The 15,298-nt window shown below is 34.2% G+C and overlaps 1 protein-coding gene and 1 long non-coding RNA gene across 2 annotated transcripts in view; one reads left to right on the top strand and one right to left on the bottom strand.

The window, feature by feature from the left end:
- TBC1D32 (TBC1 domain family member 32) overlaps positions 1–4,580 on the top strand; it is a 201,284-nt gene extending 196,704 nt beyond the window's left edge. The window contains exon 34 of the mRNA XM_049654268.1: positions 2,837–4,580. Within this exon, the coding sequence (XP_049510225.1) occupies positions 2,837–2,956 (120 nt within the window). The 3' untranslated portion in view covers positions 2,957–4,580. The remainder of the gene's footprint in view (positions 1–2,836) is intronic.
- LOC125938873 (uncharacterized) overlaps positions 1–15,298 on the bottom strand; it is a 106,350-nt gene that overhangs the window by 71,116 nt on the left and 19,936 nt on the right. The gene's annotated exons all lie outside the window — the stretch shown is intronic.

The following is a 15,298-nucleotide window of genomic DNA, read 5'->3' as shown; positions in this document are numbered from 1 at the left end:
TGTTTCTTAAGTTTCATATATGAGTGAAATCGTATGGTATTTGTCTTTCTTGGACTTATTTTACTTAGCATAATACTCTCTAGTTCCATCCATGTTGTTGCAAATGGTAAGACTTCATTCTTTTTGATAGCTGAGTAATATTCTTGTGTGTGTGTGTGTGTGTGTGTGTGTGTGTGTGTGTGTGTGTGTACCACATCTTCTTTATCCATTCATCAGTCGGTGGACATTTGGGTTTTTTCCATTATTTAGCTATTGTTGATAATGCTGCTATAAACATTGGGGTGTATGCGTCCCCTTGAATAAGTATTGTTGTATCCCTTGGTAAATACCTAGTAGTGCATTGCTGGATCATAGGGTAGTTCTATTTTCAACTTTTTTTTTTAAAGTTTATTTTGAGAGAAAGTGCACTTGCACACACGAGCAGGAAGAGAACAGAGAGAGAGGGAGAGAGAGCGAAAATTCCATACAGGCTCTGCACTGTCAGCACAGTGCCTGACGTGGGGCTCAAACTCAGGAACCGTGAGATCATGACCTGAGCCAAAATCGAGTTGGGCTCCTAACTTCTGAGGTACCCAGATGCCCCTCTATTTTTAAATTTCTGAAGAACTTTCGTACTGTTTTTCAGAGTGGCTGCACCAGTTTGCATTAAAGGTGTCTCTTCAATGTAGTTATCAGGATATTTTCTCTTTATTTTAAAATTATTGTCCAAAATTGAAACCATAATTTGGAAAACATTCTAAGGAAAAAATATATTTAAAACAAGTGATAGCTATGGTTCTCCATAGGTAGTTTTTATTTATAAATTAAGTGAAACAATAATTAAAAGATGTTCAATATATTTTGCTTAGGTTTGCCCAGAAAAGAATTATTAGAGCTATTGTTCAAATGCTTTCATCCTCTGTTGTGATTTAGTTGATGAACAATAGACATTCTTTTAAAAATCATGAATATACACTAAAGCAATTTTTCTGGCATTGAGGCCTTTATCTGGTAAGATTAACACATTACTATAATTTCTCACCAGCTGAGATATAGTTTTAATGAGTTGATCAGTACCAAATCACACATAATTTGAATTAAGAGAATGGATAAATCCATAAATAGTTCTGTGACTACAACAGTAACTATTTAAAGTGAATTCTAGAACAGTAAGAATGGCATTACTTCAATCCTATTTTCCCCAAAGAACAAAGTGAAATATTTTTTATAGAGAAATTACAAAAACCTAGTGTTTCTGCTATTCATAAGATGAACATCTTCACTTTGAGTTGCTTATACATAAAACTGGAGACAATATACACTTCAGCTGTTAATGTTTTAGGACAGGGGCCTGCAGACATCTTTGTGTCTTCAAGATATGACCAAGAACTTGACATACAATGAGAATGAATGAGTTAATGAAGAAATAAGAGAATAGATAACATTACAGTTATTTGTGTTAATTGAATAGAGTTCAGATTTTTATGTTGGAAGGTATTAACTCTACCCTTAATGGTGTAAAGCTTTGCATACAACTTAACATCATTTAGTTCTTTTATATATAACATCAGACATGTGGGGGCACCTGGGTGGCCCATTGGATGATGGAGCAGCTGACTTCAGCTCAGGTCATGATCTCACGGTTTGTGAGTTTGAGCCCCGCGTCGGGCTTGCTGCTTTCAGGCTGTCAGCACAGAGCCCAATTTGGATCCTCTGTACCCCTCCCCCTCCCTGCCCCTCCCCAGCTCATTCACTCTTTCTCTCTCTCTCAAAAAATAAATAAAACATTAAAAAAAAAAGATATAACACCAGACTTGTAGATAAGTAATAAATTTTTTAATGTACCAGCTATTCCTCCAGATTGCCCATATTTTAGGTGATGCATGGTAAAATTAGTATAACTTCTCCCAAGTTATTTGTAAGCTGTGAACTATTACTTAGGAGTGAACAGTGACATCTGAGGGAGGCCTTTACAAGTATTCTTATTGAAAATTGCATATGTGATGTTTTTCTAGGTGTTATACATTCATGTGTCTCATCTGTAAACTGTCTATAACACAATTTCTGGTATATGATAATATATTATCTCTTACCCTTTTTAAATTGCTTTTGGTTTTTGTTAGTAACTTTTACCTTTAAACTGTAATGTCTAGGAAGGCATGAATTGTCCAGTTTTTAAAATAATCTCCAAAATTCTGAACATGATACTTATTACATTGAATCAGGTATGATTTTTCTTCAGAATTTTTGTTTTATTTTGAAGGGTGGGTACTGCATAGCTAGTATTTGGAAATGCTAAAAGAAATAGACACAATTCTCTAAAAGTCTCTAAGATTCTAAATTAATATTCATATTGTTTTAATTTATTCTTGAGTGCCTCATTTGGGACACTAACCATTAAATTCAGAATTAGCATAGACATGCATAGTACCAACATTATGAGTTACAGACTATTGAAGGTTTTATGAACCTTCATAGCTGTAGAACAAGATATTTCTTACAACATTATAGTATCCTTTGATAAGCTTTAGGGTCTTTACTAACTAAAAATGTGAACAATCATTCTGTAATTGAAACTATCCAAAATACTGGGAAGATTTCATTAACTAAGAGTTTATCTTATATTTTCTTAGCTGTAAAGCATATTTGGTTTTAAACACAGACAACCTTGTTTCATAGGGACATGATTTCTTGCTATCACATACATACACAGCCTACTACATAAAAAGCAATTACAATTTACTAGCAACATAAAACCCTGTCTGTAGCTTTAAAAAAAGTCAACTATTTAAATTCATTAACTTAGAATGTGTTTCTTTACGCATGAGAATTAACTTCTCTCTGTATTTTTTGACAGGAAGAAGCACTGCATGGGTTTCGAGTGAGTGATTACTTTGAATACATGGAGATTTTGGAACAAAACTACCGACCAGTGGTGCTGAGGGACATGCGCAATGTTAGAGTGCAGAGCACATAGATGGTGGCACACACAGTTGAATGCCACGTTTTATATCTGTTTAAAGGAAACAATCGTTTTCTGTGTCTATAACAGCATATGCTTTGTGAATATGTATATTGTGAATCAATGCTGAGACTTTTTGAATATAATAATATATTCAAGTAGATATAGCTCAATTTGTCACATGAAGTAAATTCTTTTTTGTAAGTTTTTTGTTTTGCAAGGTGATTTTAGAGTCAGATCTAATTTACTTCTAGTTCTTTGTATTTAAAAGCTAGTCCCAACCTACATCTCTTCCTTCACCAGAAGATTAAAATATTTTTTCCAATGAGTTTTGAATGAAGTGGCAATATTGTAAATAATTGTTTGACTAGCCAGAGAGAGAGTCCATAGAAACAAGGAAGACAGTTGTTTTCTTGATATCTTGTCTTCACATATAAAGGAAAAATAGACAAAGCCACAACTATTTATTTAACATGTGGGGGAAATAAATGATATTTATCATGGCAAATGCTAAGAAAACTATTGTCCTCAGACATAATTGTGTTTCTAGGAATTGCTTGTGATACCTATATCAAGTTATAATTTTTCATGTGAGATGTCTCTACATGGTTCATTTAAAAGATAGATTGGTTATTTCATACTGATAAGCATTTGTTACGCATTTTTTTAGTGATAAATTTTATTTGTACTGAACATAACATTAAGGAGAATAATTTCTAAATTATTTTCAATGACTAACACGATGTTTTATTTAAATGGGAGGCTTTGCTCCAATGAGATTATTAATACAATATGGAAAGGTCTATTTTCCTCTAATTGTCACATTTATTATATGAAAGAATACACAAAAGTATTTTTCAGTTAGCGATTTTAACAAGTTTTTTTTTAATTATAGGTAGTAGTCATTTTGTTTGCATTGCTTATATTTAAATATAAATCAACCATTAAGACTGTTCTCAAGCTTTTTTTTTTTAAACCGAAAATGGCTCATCCACAAACTCATTTTTCCTTTTGTATCATGAAACAACTGGCACTGTACAGTTTTCAGTTTTGTGATATTTAGGATATTGCATTATCAACCTTCCAGAACTAGGTTTTATGCTGTAAATGCTAACAATAGCTGCTCGGTAATGGTGTTCCTAAAGGGCATTGAAAAAGTTGAGAAAAGAAAATTGAACAAGTTAATTTGACATATTACTCCCTTTAGCTGTGGTTGATAGGAGTTAAGTAAGAGAGTTCTAGGTTACCCAAAATACCAAGCTTTGTCTGCTTTCAAAGTTAATTTTGAAAAACTGTTTCACAGAATGCTTATGGTTTCACAAAATGTTTATGGTTTCATTTCTACCCACTCTGTTCCTGAGTTACTGATACTAAGAAATTGCAGCTTTATTTCTTTTTTAAAAAATTCTTACATGGTAATTAGAAATACAAATGGAGAAGGAACTATGACTTAGTTTTATAATATTCATTGGTGATTTTGATTGGAAACTGAAGATCTTGATAATAACAGTTACATTTTAGAAAGGTGAACTCAGTTCCAACTGGAAAGCTTTTGTTTTCATTTGTTAAAGAAATGTCTTATGAACAATGACCTACCAATTCAGTGAAATAAAATGTAAAATATGTTAGTATGTGTAGCTACCACTGTAAATTATTTTTGTACCTATTAGTTTAACAATACTCTTTAGAATAGAAAAAAATACTGCCCCACCTTGCCCCTTTTTAATTATTTAAAGTATAAGTCCTTAGGACAAACTTTATTTCTCCTTTGTGAACAGGTACCTTGTACACTTACAGGATTCATTTTAAGAAACTATATTTTATCATACAATGAAAACAAATTTGTGAAAAATGTAAGTGCTCATATATAAATCTTTGAATATCTGTTTCCAACATTTCATCTCTGTAGTTATGCCTCCTTATGATACACAGGCATCTGAGGAATCTGTGATAGTAAAATAAATCTCAGAAATTAATCTAAACTTAACAAAATTCTACCCAAATTTGTGATTATTAAATTGTGGGTTCTAGGTTGATTTTCCAGTTCCAAGATATTAAAGAAATTCCTTCGGTTATTCATTGAATACACATGTCGAGGGTTGCAAGTATAATGAAATATTTTTAATTTTTTTTTTAACATTTGTTTTTGAGAGAGAGAGAGAGAGAGACCGTGAGCGGGGGAGCAGCAAAGAGACAAGGAGAAACAGAATCTGAAGCAGGCCCTAGGCTCCAAGCTGTCAGCACAGAGCCCAACGCAGGGCTCAAACTCAAGAACCATGAGATCAAGACTTGAGCCAAAGTCAGATGCTTAACTGATTGAGACACCCAGGTGCCCCAATGAAATATTTTTAATATTCAGGATAGGATAAATGAACTAACAGCACCTCTACTCAGAGTCCACAGTCTTTATGGAGAGATGAATAATTTTAAGCTGAAAATGCACTTTTAAAGATAAGTAAGAAATGACCTCTGGATTTGGTGACTTTGATAAGCAGTTTTGATGGAGTAGTGAGGTTTGTTTGGAGTGGGTTTAAATGATGCTGAGAGGAAAGACTGGAGACTGGTCCTTCCAGGAGCACTGCTGAGCAGGGAAAGAGAATATGGAGGAGGCTGGGGGTCAAAAGACTTTTTTAAGATGGGAAATGGAAGCATTTTTATATGTGGGTAGAAATGATGCAGTAGAAAAAGAAAAACATGCTGAATTTCTCATAGGAATAAAAACTGCAACAGCCATTTGGAAGTTTGGGGGTTTTGTTTTCTCTTTCTTTTTTAAATGAAGTTAAGCACACACTTAACTTTGTGACTCAGCAATATTCCTTTTGGGTATTCCTCCAAAGAAAAGGTGTGTCCATATAAAGGCATGCATGAATAATATAGCTTTTATTCATCATAGTCCCAAACTGGAAACAACTCAGACCTCCACTGGTGAATAAACAAGTGTAGTTCATTCCATGAAATGGAACACAACTCAGTCTTGAAGAGTATCCACCTACTGATGCACATGAAAGGTTACATGTAGGATTCCGTGTGCATGAAATGGTAGAAAAGGCATCTCTATAGTGACAGGATGTTAGTGGTTTCCAGAGGCCCAGGGCTGGGGGTGGGTAGGAAGAAAGGGGATTTTCTGCATAGAGCAGAGGGGCCTCTATGTTATGATTGTAGTGATAGCTACATGACTATATTTTTAAAAGTACTTTGAAATTTATGAATTTTATTATAAATTTCATGTCAATAAATCTGCTTTTCAAAAGATAAATACTGCAGGGGTGCCTGGGTGGCTCCGTCGGTTAAGCGTCCGGCTTCGGCTCAGGTCATAATCTCACAGTCTGTGAGTGAGAGCCCCGTGTCACGCTCTGTGCTGACAGCTCAGAGCCTGGAGTATGCTTCAGATTCTGTGTCTCCCTCTGTCTGCCCGTCCCCTGCTGTCTCTCTCTCAAAAATAAATAAACATTAAAAAAAATACTGCAAAGAGAAATTGACAAATCCATTTTAATGGAAGAGTTTCAACATTAGCAACTATAGGTTACTTGTGGATGCCTTAAACAAGCTGAGGAAGATCCTTTCTATTCCTATTTTACTGAGAGTTACAGGAATAGAATTTCTGTTAGAAAATAATTTTATCAAATATTTTATATGAAAGTAATCTTTGAGTTTCCCCCTTTTTTGGTCTGTTGATATGGTAACTTGCCAATATTTTCTAATGTTAAACCAACCTTGCATTCCTAAGATCAACTTTACTTGGTCATAATATTTTATCATTTTTATGTATTGTCAGATTTGATTTGCTAAAATTTTATTAGGAATTTTTATGTCTGTGTTCTTAAGGGACATTGGTCTATAGTTTTTGTCTTCTGATTTTGCTATCATCGTAATACTAGCTTCATAAAATGAGAAGTGTTCATCTATTTTCTAGTAGCTTGTATATAGACAATATTATATTTTCTCCTTCAGTGTTTGGTAGAACTTCCCAGGGAAGCCTGAAATTTTCTTTGTGATAGGAGTTTTTGCAAAATGTTTAATTTCTCTAATAGGTACATAGCTTTTCAAAATATCTATTCTTTTTAAATATTTATTTTGAGAGAGAGAACATGTGCATGAGCAGGTGAGGAGCAGAGAAAGAGGGAGAGAGAGAATCCCAAGCAGGCTCTGCACTGTCAGCACATATGCAGCACATATGAGCATGTGACCCTAGGATCATGACCTGAGCCAAAATCAAGAGTCGGAAACTCAACCGGCTGAGCCACCCAGATGCCCCTACACCACTTTGTCTTTAGTATAAGAACCTTACTACAATCAATAAACCACAAAACTTTACTGAGTCACTCTAATCCAAAGCATTCCTCTTAAATTATAAAAGATTTCTTAACCATCCTCTTGTAAATAATTACATAGTCTTACATGCTATTTCTTATTATTTTGAATTGTTTATTTTCACTCTGATTATTTAATGCCAGCATATCATTCAACAAATGTATCAGTAGTAAACACTTTTGTTTGGCAATGTCATCTCCCCAAAATTAAGTTTGTTTCAAAAAGGGGCAAAGGTTAATTCTTCTCTCTCAGAAATTCTGGCCTAGTGCTAGGCACAAGAGCAGAATATCAGATTATTTGCTGAATGAAATATCATAGTTGTTTTGAATTATCACAATGATACAGAAGGAACATATTTTGAAACCTTAGACCACATTTCCCCCTCAGCTCTTTTAATAGGTAAAGCAGGGAGGAAATAACTTATATTCTTGGTACAAATATTTTTTCTACTGACTGTTTGCTATGGAATGTATTTTTAATGAAAATAATAGTTTACTAAATTCTATTTAGCAATGATTATAACTAAAACGTATAAGTTTTCCTTCTGTGTGTGTGTGAATGCATGTGTGAGTGTATCATTGCATACTGGTATTATTTTGGCTATAATATGCATCTGATAGGCTTGTGTGACATAGTCTAGAAATCTAACCATTATTTGGAAATATCTTTTTTAAATATACCATGTATGCTTTTATTTATAAAAACTGACAGGTAAATTTGGTGTTTGGATCTGTATAGTCTGTCTTTCTAAAAACCATCAGATAGTCATATGTCCTAAATGATGTAGTTATGATGGCAGAAGACTTGAACATCTTGTATGTCAGGATGTCTCCTAGCACAATGATGTTGAATATTTCTAAATTACTCTTGTTAAAACTATCCTCACTATTTCTTTATTATATATGATGGTTTAGACATGAGCCAAAAAACTATACCCTCTTTCTGTTAAAGTTTTACGGGAACACTGCTCATTTTTTTTGTGTATTGTCTATTGCTTTTTTTACAGTGGTAGAGTTGAATAGCTGTGACAGTATGTGTGGTCCACAAAACTTAAAATGTTTATTATCTAGCCCTTTATAGGAAATTTTTGCCAACTCTGGCTTAGAGTACTAATTGCATATATGAGTCCAAATCCACTTTGGAGTAAACTATCTAGATATACAGAAGATGCTAGAGGACATCTAATCCAAAACCTTTAATTCATCAATGAAGCTATGACTCAAAGTACAGAGGGGATCCCTAGATTATATAGAGGAGAAATATAATGCAGTGGATAAAATTGAGAATTCAGCAGGCACACTGTCTGAATTTAGATCCTGGCTCTGTTATCAGGTTATTTAATTCCTCTGTACTTCACTTTACTTCTTGGTAAAATGAGCATAATAGTAGTAGCTATGTCATAGGATTATGATCTAATGCATGTTTTTAACAATTCCTTAGCAAGACTTCAATAAATTATAGCTATTATTATTTGTTCTTGTTAGGCTAACTGGTGATTGCATAGCATGGAACCTAGCCATTGTGACTTCCAAGTTCAGACCTCTTTCAACTGCATTATAATAATTCATTCCTTCATTCATTCATTCATTCATTTATTCAGTCACTCAGTATATCTTTATTAAATTCCTACTGTGGATCAGACACTCAGGCGTGGTTATAATTTCTCTTTGATTCAGACTTTTCCAAGAGTAACAGATTATATTTTCCTATTTTATGTTTTCCTTACTGGTTATAAAATTACAGAAAAATCCTGTACAATCCAATATTAGACATATTTTTGTAGTTTATTCAGTTTCCTCATTTTTCCTTCCTGTTTTGACAGGTGAACTTTTTCATACTTTAGATTTTGTGATATAGACAGATCAATGTATAATAGGTTAGCAATATATTTTTGAATTGTTTTACATTCTCCAGTGATAAATAAAAGGTTCTATGTGACAAAATTTCACCAACATGTTCTTTGTAGCAAAATTGACTTACCTACTTGTTTTTTTCAGCAGAATATTAAGAGTTATTACTTAAGTAAATACATTGGCACCTACTTATCTAATGAGTTTAAATTAAACAGGGTCAGGGCAGTTAGCCTCACATAAACCTTGAATTTTCAGCACTAGCAATATTTTAGCCTTTAAAATCAGTTAACTTCCTTGGCATGTTTCCCACTCCATATTCTACTGTTGGCAATAGGCCACCATGAATTGCTAAGCACCATGGAAATAATTGGACTGTCATGTTTGCTAATAGAGTGCATTTGAGATACATTGGGGTAGACAGTTATTAAAATGTTGGCTGTTAAAATCTTATCTAATCGAGGGTTTAGATGGCTTTGATCTGCTATGAGAATAAGTATCATTTGTTCTTTGTTAAATAACACATTTATATTTAGCCTTTTCTTAAAATGCTAAAGTTCATCTTTTTACAAGCATCTCTAAAATCCCTTCTCTCACAACATCAAATATAATTAACTACAGTTTCATTAGAAATCATCAGATAATGGAAATCAAAATGCTTTGCTTTTTTGGTTAAATGATCTCCATGTTATGTCAACATAACTGCCTACATTTTCTTTTAACTTTCGTAAGAGCATATTTTTCAAATTAATATTTTGCTTACTATCATGAAATTATTTTGGCCTGAAAAAAGTATTAGAATGGATTATGGGCACAGCAGAGACTGGTTAATGTTCAACAATGTTTCCTCTTCCTTGGCTAAGTATATTGCAGGGCATTTAATCAGCTTAACTAATGATAAGTGAGCAGGCCAAGGCATAAAGTAGTAGATGTGCCTTACCAATGAGCTTTCTGTTCTCTTTCCTGGTGTCCCTGGAGCCTGGATGCTTGAATTTGTGAAAAGCAAAACCTCCCTACCAGCCCACATTGGACTGTGAGCTGAGGAAGAAATCAGTCTTGCATTACATGACTGAAATCATGTGGCTGCTTATTACCATATATAGCATTAAGTACCCTGTGAAGTTTCCCCATTTCTGTCCCCCTTTCTGAATAATTTTTGATGTGCCTCGATAGGCATGTTCCTAATTTCATAGTGTTTTATTAGATCTCATATTGAGAATCTAAGTATATTGTCTAGCACTAATACAATTAAGAGATTTTATCATGCACTTAATTGATATGTTTAGCAATTAGTAACACTGTTGGACACAATAGGTATCATTTGACTAGCAGATATGTGTACTATCAAGGAAAGCTTGTTTCTGTAGATGAAGACCGGGACATCTGAAGATACCCATTAGGGTACCAATCTCATCAGTGAGCTCAAATTTGATCACAGTTATATATTTTGTATATTATTCTATGATAATTTTTAGCATATATAACCTAATTCTACCTTAAATTTTGACACTTAGAGTGATCTGTACATTGGAAAGTATTCCCAAGCTATTGTATACAATAAACATAAAACTGCTGACTAGAAAATTAATAGAAATGAGCAAAGGCACTTGAATGTTCAAGTTGAAGACAACACTAATACACACACACATAGGTAAGATAAGATTAGATTAAATTTCTGGCTTATTTAGCCAAGGACGTAAAATATTAGCAGAAGCAAAGAGGCCATTTTGAACAGGAGCAGATGGCTGCATATTTAGCATAGGTGCAAGGTTCTCCTGGCCCCTAAGTCAATAACAAGGGAAGCTTATCTTCCAGGGAATTTGCAGTGTGGTGTATGATTCAAAAAAAGATCAATTTTTTTTGTTACCATTATTTTATTCTTGAAACTCATCATTCAGAAAGAGCATGCTCAAACTATTCATGTTCCCCTGGTTAAAGAAATATTTACAGAATTTGGTTCTGCTGGTCCTTGACCAAATGTCCATCTTAAGGCTACATCCCCACCTTGAGGAAGAAAGGTGAACCAGGGCTCAGACACTTGAGCAGTATCTCAGCCTTGGGCTCATTAGAATTTCAGAAACCCCATTCTCTTGAAAGAGCTAAGTGCAGAAAACAAAAACAAAACAAACAAAAAACAAACATAGAGGAAATAGAAGTCACTGAGTAGACTTCTAGCTGCATACACAGAATACACCTAATATTATCATTGAAAGAATAACTCCAAGGAAAATTATCAAAAATACTGTCTGCTTTTATATAGTGATTATTGTTTATAAAGTACTTGTATGCACATTTCATCTTTGCAACAACTCTACCACTCAAATATAATCTCTTAACATCTATATATATATATTGATATATATATAATTTATCAATTATATATGTAATTCATAAATATCAATATTTAAACTCATAAACATGCTGCACATAGAAATCATATTTATTTGCCTAACATATATATATATGATCACTTGATAGTGAAAAAAATTTTAAGCTGGTAACAAGTATTTAAGAGTCTATTCTGTTAAGACACCAAATATGAGAATTTCTACCCTCAAAGAGCTTATGATAGAGTGATAAAACTTATACAAGAAAAGATGAGCATACAAGTACATATTTTGTAAACCGTGAACAGTTTTGAGAGCAATTGTGATAGTAAAATTCAGAGGAAGGACATACTACCTTGAGCTGAGTGACCATAGAGAAAGCAGGATTTTCATCCAGAACAATAGGAATAAAGCAAAACAGCAGCAGAAGCAGCAAAGGACATATTGAGAATAGCCTGAGCAGACTAAGACTATAAGAAGCAATGAATGAGGGGCCCTGGGTGGCTTAGTCAGTTAAGTGTCTGACTCTTGATTCGGCTCAGGTCAGGATCTCATGGTTCATGAGTTCAAGCCCTGTGCTGTCAGCACAGAGCCTGCTTGGGATTCTGCTGCTCCCTCTTTCTCTGCCCCTCCCCTGCTCATGCATGCTTTCTCTAAATAAATAATAAATAAATATTAATAAGAAGCAATGAAGGAGTCTTAGTAAAACCTTGTGGCTAGCGTGGAGGTTTTATTTAAGGGAAAATACTGGAAGATAAACTTGACTGGCCAAACAACTCACATTTTCTCCTGCAGGTTATGAGTAATACTGAAGAATTTTCAACAGAAGAGGAACATGATCTACTAATTAATCTTGAAACTTAAAACAAATATCTTTGAATATTCTGGTAACTAATTTAAGTCTAATTTGCTTTATTTCAAATTCTCTTTAAAGACTTTAAAGAATTTCTAGCTTAGCAATCACCTTTTATTCAACAAATTTTATTAAATATATTAATACATTATGCCTGAAATGCTATGCTGAAAACAATTTCTTTAAAATCATATTTTTCTATTCTTTCTTCTATAATTTACCATATATCTTATAGTTATTTACCAATTGGTACTATCTCTAGAACTTTTTAAGCTGTGATTTATGCTAATAATGGGCATCCTTGAAAATGACTTAGAGCAGGATTTTTTTTTTATTTCTCCTTAAATGGTATTTGAAATGCAATTCTACAAGAGACGTGAAGGTGAAGAGGTTTGCATTCAGAATAAAAGGACAAATAAAACCTTCAGCAACTCTAAAACAAGAATCTATTCAAGAGAGAATGAACACTGCTAAATTTTTCTAATGAAGTAATTATTTCAAGCTGTGTTTCTTAAGGAATATTAAGTAATTAAGTTTATGAGTCCTTAATGAGAGGAAAGCTAAAATAAAGCACTGTACAGAATCCTCTTGACTGTGATAACACAGCCGTAGAAAGCAGATGAAAGGATTTAACCTTGAAAGTCTACCATCCATACTGTTGTATTTTTTTTTACTTTATTTATGTTGGTTTTTTAAAATATAATTGCCAAGTTAGCTAACATACATTGTATACAGTGTGCCCTTGGTTTCAGGGGTAGATTCCCATGATTCATCGCTTATATACAACACCCAGTGCTCATCCCAACAAGTGCCCTCCTCAGTGCCCATCACCCATTTCCACCCCCCCCACCACCATCCCCCATTAACCCTCAGTTCTCTGTATTTAAGAGTCTCTTATGGGTTTGCCTCCCTCTCTGTTTGAAACTATTATTTTCCCCTTCCCTTCCCCCCGGTCTTCCTTTAAGTTTCTCAAGTTCCGCAGATGAGTGAAAACATATGATACCTGTCTTTCTCTGACTTATTTCACTTAGCATAATACCCTCCAGTTCCACCCACATTGTTGCAAATGACAGGATTTCATTATTTCTCATTGCTGAGTAGTATTCCTTGTATATATAAACCACATCTTCTTTATCCATTCATCAGTTGATGGACATTTGGGCTCTTTTCATGATTTGGTTATTGAAAGCACTGCTAGAAACGTTGGGGTACATGTGCCCCTATGAATCAGCATTCCTGAATCCTTTGGATGAATTCCTTGTAATGCTGTTGCTGGGTTGTAGGGTAGTTCTAGTCTTAATTTTTTGAGGAAAGTCCACAGTGTTTTCCAGAGTGGCTGTACCAGTTTGCATTCCCACCAACAGTGCAAGAGGTTTCCCGTTTCTCCACTTCCTCACCAACATCTGTTGTTTCCTGAGTTGTTAATTCTAGCCACTCTGACCAGAGTGAGGTGGTATCTCAGTGTGGTTTTGATTTGTATTTCCCTGATGATGAGTGATGTTGAGCATCTTTTCATGTGTCTGTTAGCCATCTGGATGTCTTCTTTGGAAAAACATCTGTTCATATCTTCTGCCCATTTGTCACTGGATTATTTGTTTTTCAGGTGTTGAGTTTGGCAAGTCCTTTATAGGTTTTGGATGCTAACAATTTGTCATTTGCAAATATCTTCTCCCATTCCTTTGGTTGCCTGTTGGTTTGGTTGATTGTTTCCTTTGCAGTGTGGAAGGTTTTTATCTTGATGAGGTCCCAAGAGTTCATTTCCCTTGCCTTCGAAGATGTGTTGAGTAAGAAGTTGCTGTAGCTGAGGTCAAAGAGGTTGTTGCCTGTTTTCTCCTCTAGAGTATTGATGGTTTCCTGTCTCACATTTAGATCTTTCCTCCATTCTGAGTTTATTTTTGTGTATGGTATAAAAAAGTGGTCCAGTTCCATTTTCTGCATGTTGCTGTCCAGTTCTTCCAGCACCATTTGCTAAAGAGTCTGTCTTTTTTTCCTTTGGGTACTCTTTTCCTGCTTTTGTGAAAGATTAATTGGCCATACATTTGGGGTCCAATTCTGGGTTCTCTATTCTTTACCATTGGTCTGTGGTCTGTTTTTGTGCCAATACCATACTGTCTTGATGATTACAGCTTTGTAGTAGAGGCTAAAGTCCGGGATAGTGATGCCTCCCAGTTTGGTTTTCTTTTTCAACATTACTTTGGCTATTTGGGGTCTTTTGTGGTTCCATATAAATTTTAGGATTGTTTGTTCTAGCTTTTATTTAAATTCCATTGTTTTTACTTGTGAGGGGATCTTGACAATGGGTTTAATGCTGCTTTTAAAGGCTGTATGGACGAAGGCCCTGGGAAAGCTGTTGCTTAGGAAGTGTGTTATAGTATCGCTTCTCCATCATTTGCCCATTTCCTTAGGGTACCAACTGCTTTGATCCTTTCTGATACCCCTGTTCTATATTCTATAGTGTAGAGCTTTACCTAACTTTAATCTCTTTCAAATTTAATCATATTACATGGTGCAGTCAAGAACACTAGGACGGAATTGTTAATAATGTATATTTCAGTCTCAGTACCATGAATGACTAATCATGTCATCGTACATCTGAATGTTTGTGGGTCTCATTTCTTCTGGTGTAAAATAAAAGTACTAACCAACTAAATTCTTGGGATCATCGTAGTCTAAGCTTTGGTTCTAATATTTTGTGCCATGTTACTGAAGCTTAACTCAGATGATCTCCTACCCATATCCACTGGCATGTTAAAAAACAAAACTTATTAAATGTGATTATAAATCAGCAAGGGCTATGGCCATACAAGGCACTAAATATGAATTACCTTTGTGTTTCTCATTAAAAGGACTCTTGGTGAGAATTATAAGTAATGTGAAATATTGATGGAAATGATATGTTTATTGTGTTGTCAGTGGAAACTTAAACTACTGTATAAACAGACATATACCTTTCAGTATAAATAAAACATTCTTTTAAGATAATTTGTGAGAATACAATAGTTTTGACCTACTTTTT

This window comes from Panthera uncia, assembly GCF_023721935.1.
Source record: "Panthera uncia isolate 11264 chromosome B2 unlocalized genomic scaffold, Puncia_PCG_1.0 HiC_scaffold_24, whole genome shotgun sequence".
NCBI lineage: Eukaryota > Metazoa > Chordata > Mammalia > Carnivora > Felidae > Panthera > Panthera uncia.
The sequence above is the reverse complement of the archived record's forward strand: the minus strand, read 5'-3'. Positions and strand labels throughout refer to the sequence as shown.